The following is a 4,221-nucleotide window of genomic DNA, read 5'->3' on the forward strand; positions in this document are numbered from 1 at the left end:
ATGCTGCTGATGGGACCTGGGGGGCGGAGGAGAGATGCCCGGAGAGGTTACCCTTGCACAAGGGACAAGGCAGACGCATGCAACCACACACACGGGAGGTTTATTGCCACAGGCTTCCCGCTTTCACACAGCGACACTTCACCCAGGGAGGGAATTGGGATAAGGGAAAAGGACAGGAGGTTCAGAGACAGTGGGAGATAAGAGTGACACTGGGTTGGAGCACAGGCAGGACCCCAGCCGGAGGAGCGAGCCTCCGGCCAGCACCGGCACACTGCGGCCAAAGGCTGTTTATGGCTGCAGAGAGCTGCGACTGCCCTAAGGGAGCTGCATTCCATGGGTTAAACTGGGAGCTGCTGGGGCACCAGCCTTTGCCCAGGGATCTGGGCCAGGGCGAGGTCACCAGCCCCACTCTGCCCACCGCGGGCCGGGGCCTCAGCAGCAAGAGCACAGCAACCACCCCATCTCCAGCGAGAGTTTCCGATGGAAACCAGCCGAAGCTGTGGAGAAACAGCTTCAACAGGACAGGCAAAGCTCCCCGAGGGCTCGCAGGAGGAGCAGCACCGTGCCACCCAGGGAGCAGGGGTGCTTCCGTTTTCACTGCTACCCCTACAGTAGGAAGGGCCCAATTGCTCTGCACACCCGCCTTTTAAGTGCTTCATTATCAGGAGCTTTAATCCAAAGCAAACAGTGATTAGATACTGGGAAGCATGCTCTACAGATACTAAAATGTATTTAAATAAACTGAATGAACATCCATTGAATATTAACAGACCTCATTTTGCCATTAACAGATAGCAAGGCTGTCAACATGTTATTCATGGGTCCTCAGACGCTACTTGACCTTTTTGCCCAGTTTAAACAAGGCTTGGAGAAGGTTACAGAAGCCCTCCCAGCCCCACGGCACCCCTCTCCCCACAGCCAGCTCCATGCCAGCCAGAGCAACCCAGGCCAGCGGCTCCAACTTGATGCCACCAGCAGTCAGGAAGGAGCCGTGTCCCTGGTCCCACGAGAGGCAGCAGCAGGTCCCAGGGGCTGTCACATCACCCCAAGCCCCACATACGTCCCCGAAGAGCACCCAGCACTTTGCAAAACCTGTACCTTGAACTCAGCAAACATGACGGCCCTGGACAGAGTCTAAAGGCAGCAGCGGCCTTTCCTCCAGGAAATCCAGCCCGGAGCAGCAGGCTCCAAAGGCAGCTAGTGGGAAGCCGCCTGGCTGGGCAGCACCGTGCACCCCACACTTAATTAAAAGAAAAAAAAGAACTTACACCCACTCCTATTTTAGATTCACAAGAAGCATTTCTGAACAGATGTTAGCAAATATGTTTTGATTATTCATGCTGTGAAAAAAAGCCGAAGTAATGAACCAGAGCCCTCCCTAATCCCAATGCGGAGCTGAGAAAGGGGCATTTGAGACCATCACATTCACGTACCCCAAGGGTGAGGCACAGGGCAGCTGCATGGGACTGCAGGACATGCTGCTCCACCACCCCCAGCCCGGGGCAGGAGCTACCCCTGCAAGATACCATCAGCCCGGGACACAAGCTGCTTCTTTCGGCCTCCAAGCAAGCGCACAATTCCCACAGGAAGGTTCCGTGGTGGGCAAGGGGAACAGGACAGACTCTGTGACCCTGCAAGGGTCTGGGCTCAGGCTGTGAGAGCCCTGGAATGAGTGAGTGGGGCAGCAGCATATTCCCATGCTCCAGCGGCCGGGGGATGCACCCGGGCAGGTCTGGGGTACCCTCAGCACCCCCTGCCACCAGCTTATGGGCAAGCTGTTCAAGACCAGTGAGCTGCTGGGATTTAATGGCAACAGTTCAAAGGGAGCAGGAGAGCATCGGGGGGGCGGGAAGGGACCCCAAGACTGGAGGGGGCAGCTGCCAGGTGGCTCCAGGCAGTGCCGCCCCCGGGGCACCCAGAGCCACCCGCTCTGAGCCATTAGAGGAGGAATGGCCCAGATCGAGTCTCATTAAGGCAGTTACACGGTTTACAAGCTTGTTATAACATGGGAGCAGGGAAACGCGCTGGTCGCTTCGCTAGCTGAGCGAGGACAAAGCCGAGCCTGTTCCCCGAAGGAAGAGCCTCGTGCTTCGCCGGGCACTGACGTCGGCTCCTTTGGACACACAGATGCACGGAGCAGGCAGCTCGCCAGCCGGGGACGGCAGCGGCACAAGCTCCACTTTGCCTCTGAAGTGGGCACACCAGCAGGCTCCCAGCAAGGGCTCCTTTCAGCCGAGCAGCTCCGAGCAAAGCTGTGTCTGCAGGTGGGTACGAGACACTGGGGTTTGGAGACCGGCGAGGGCTGGGAGCGCATCGTCCCACGGGAAGCGCTCCACTTGCTCCTTGTCAGTTGAGGACAAGCATAAAGCACATGGCTGGGGGATTAAAAGACTCCAAGAAGCAGTTTCTGGAGGATGGGGGAGGGCAGCTGGTTCAGTTTAAGTAGTTTTGCCTTATTCTGCTCATGTGTCCGCACTTGCGGTGCCATCCCCAAACAGCACAAGCTGCCTACGGCACCACTCGGCACCAGCGAGGAGGAACAGACAGCGCCAGGTTTCAGTGCACTCCAGAGCACAGCTGAGCCCTGGGAGCTGAGGGGAAATCGGTGACAGACCCCAAAACACAGCCACATGGATGTCTCATCTAACAGAACAAGGCGCTGTGAGCGGGGCTCCCTTGCACAGCACAGCGGCTGCCCGGCCTTCGGGCCAGCCTTGGAAGCAGACCCAGCCTCTGCAGCCCACTGTAACAAGGACAAGGGCAGAATTACACAAGTCGTAATTCCCCGGAAAGATTTTACTTACAGCTTTGCAGAGGAGGACAGATTAACCTGGTTTTTGCATTCTGGGCATCAAATGGAACTTTTTGAGCAACCTCCTTCAAGCAAACTCGCTAAGGGAGGTTTTGCTCTCACTTAAGGAGAGAATTCCAACTTTTTTTGCAAAGTTTTGGCTCCTGCCACTACAGCAAAGGGCAGATCACCCGACGCAGGAGAGCCACATCCTGCACTGCAACGCATGAGCACGCGTACTGCTGCCTCCAGTCCACTTACCTCCTGCATACATAACAGCCAGCATGATGGAGGAGATCCAGGAGACTTTGCTGCTGGACGCGTTGAAGATGACCTCAATCTCTTTGAAGAACACGGTGATGGATTTAGGGAAGGCATAGGAAAACCCAATGGAGATGAAGGCTCCGATGACCACGGCCCATCCCCATCCTCCTTCAGGAGGAGTGTATCCCACTGGGCCTCCGATGGCCGGTGGCATCTTGAACCAAGTTGGTAAGGACTCAGTTGGGGTTCAACGATCTGCAAAGGACAAAGTATTGTCTCAGCTGAAAGCAGACGGCTGCATCCCGCTCCCCCGGCGTGCAACGCCATGGCTCGAGCCCCGTGCCCACAGCCGGCACAGCACCGGTGCCCCGGACCACCTCCAGGAGAGCTGATCCGAGAGGCGAGCGCTCGGGCTCACCAGCACGTTGGCCTCATAAGGCCATCCCAAAACACACGCTCGGATTGCGGCTGGCCTTTTGTAGTCCAGGCCAGCAGGTATTTATAAGCAGCAAGTCTCAGACATGATACCCCGTCCTAAGCTGAAAAGGGCAGGCAGTGCCCTTGCCAGCAGCAGCCGGGGCGCAGCAGTGGAGCAGGCAGGGCAGCAGTGGGACTGGTTGGGACTCGCCTTCCCGGGGCAGAGACCCACAGCTTCTCCAGGAGCACGATCCCAGCACCACGTCGGCACGCTGTGAAAAATCTGGGGAAACCCCAGGGAGCAGGAGCAGCACACCCAGGTGATGAAATGCAGACGCTCCAAGGGAAGTGAATCCATGGCACAAGCCAGGACATCTCCATTTCTGCGAAGCCAGAGCAGGTGGGTGTCCCAGCAGGGCCATTCCTAACGCTGCGGCTGAACTTCGCGGGAAGGGTCCTGCACGCTGCCAGCACTGCCTGGGGAGGGTCTGCCCAGAGCAGCCCCAGCAGAGCCCAGGTCCTCGGGGCTTGGCCCCAGCCTCAACCCAGCTGCAGCTAAACCCTCGGCCTCTGCTGAAAAGGCTGCAGCGGGTTTCACAAAGCACCCCAGTGTAAAAACAATTCGCCTTAAAAGCTCAGAACCAGGAGGGATCAGAGAGCGAAACAAACAGGGAAGGGCCACACAGGCTTCCCAAAGTGTGGCATCCCCTTGGAGAGGCTCCCTCAGAGCAATTCTGCTCCCTCCCTAC

The 4,221-nt window shown here is 57.5% G+C and overlaps 1 protein-coding gene across 1 annotated transcript in view; it reads right to left on the minus strand.

Moving 5' to 3' along the window:
- The window catches only part of SLC16A1 (solute carrier family 16 (monocarboxylate transporter), member 1), a 5,465-nt gene extending 2,196 nt beyond the window's left edge, over positions 1–3,269 (minus strand). The window contains exons 1-2 of the mRNA XM_010155674.1: positions 3,053–3,269; positions 1,069–1,123 (exon numbers count right to left, since the gene is read on the minus strand). Of these exons, the coding sequence (XP_010153976.1) occupies positions 1,069–1,123; positions 3,053–3,269 (272 nt within the window). The remainder of the gene's footprint in view (positions 1–1,068; positions 1,124–3,052) is intronic.
- Positions 3,270–4,221: the final 952 nt, after the last annotated feature.

The sequence above is a fragment of the Eurypyga helias genome, unplaced genomic scaffold, assembly GCF_000690775.1.
Source record: "Eurypyga helias isolate BGI_N326 unplaced genomic scaffold, ASM69077v1 scaffold11187, whole genome shotgun sequence".
NCBI classification, from domain to species: domain Eukaryota; kingdom Metazoa; phylum Chordata; class Aves; order Eurypygiformes; family Eurypygidae; genus Eurypyga; species Eurypyga helias.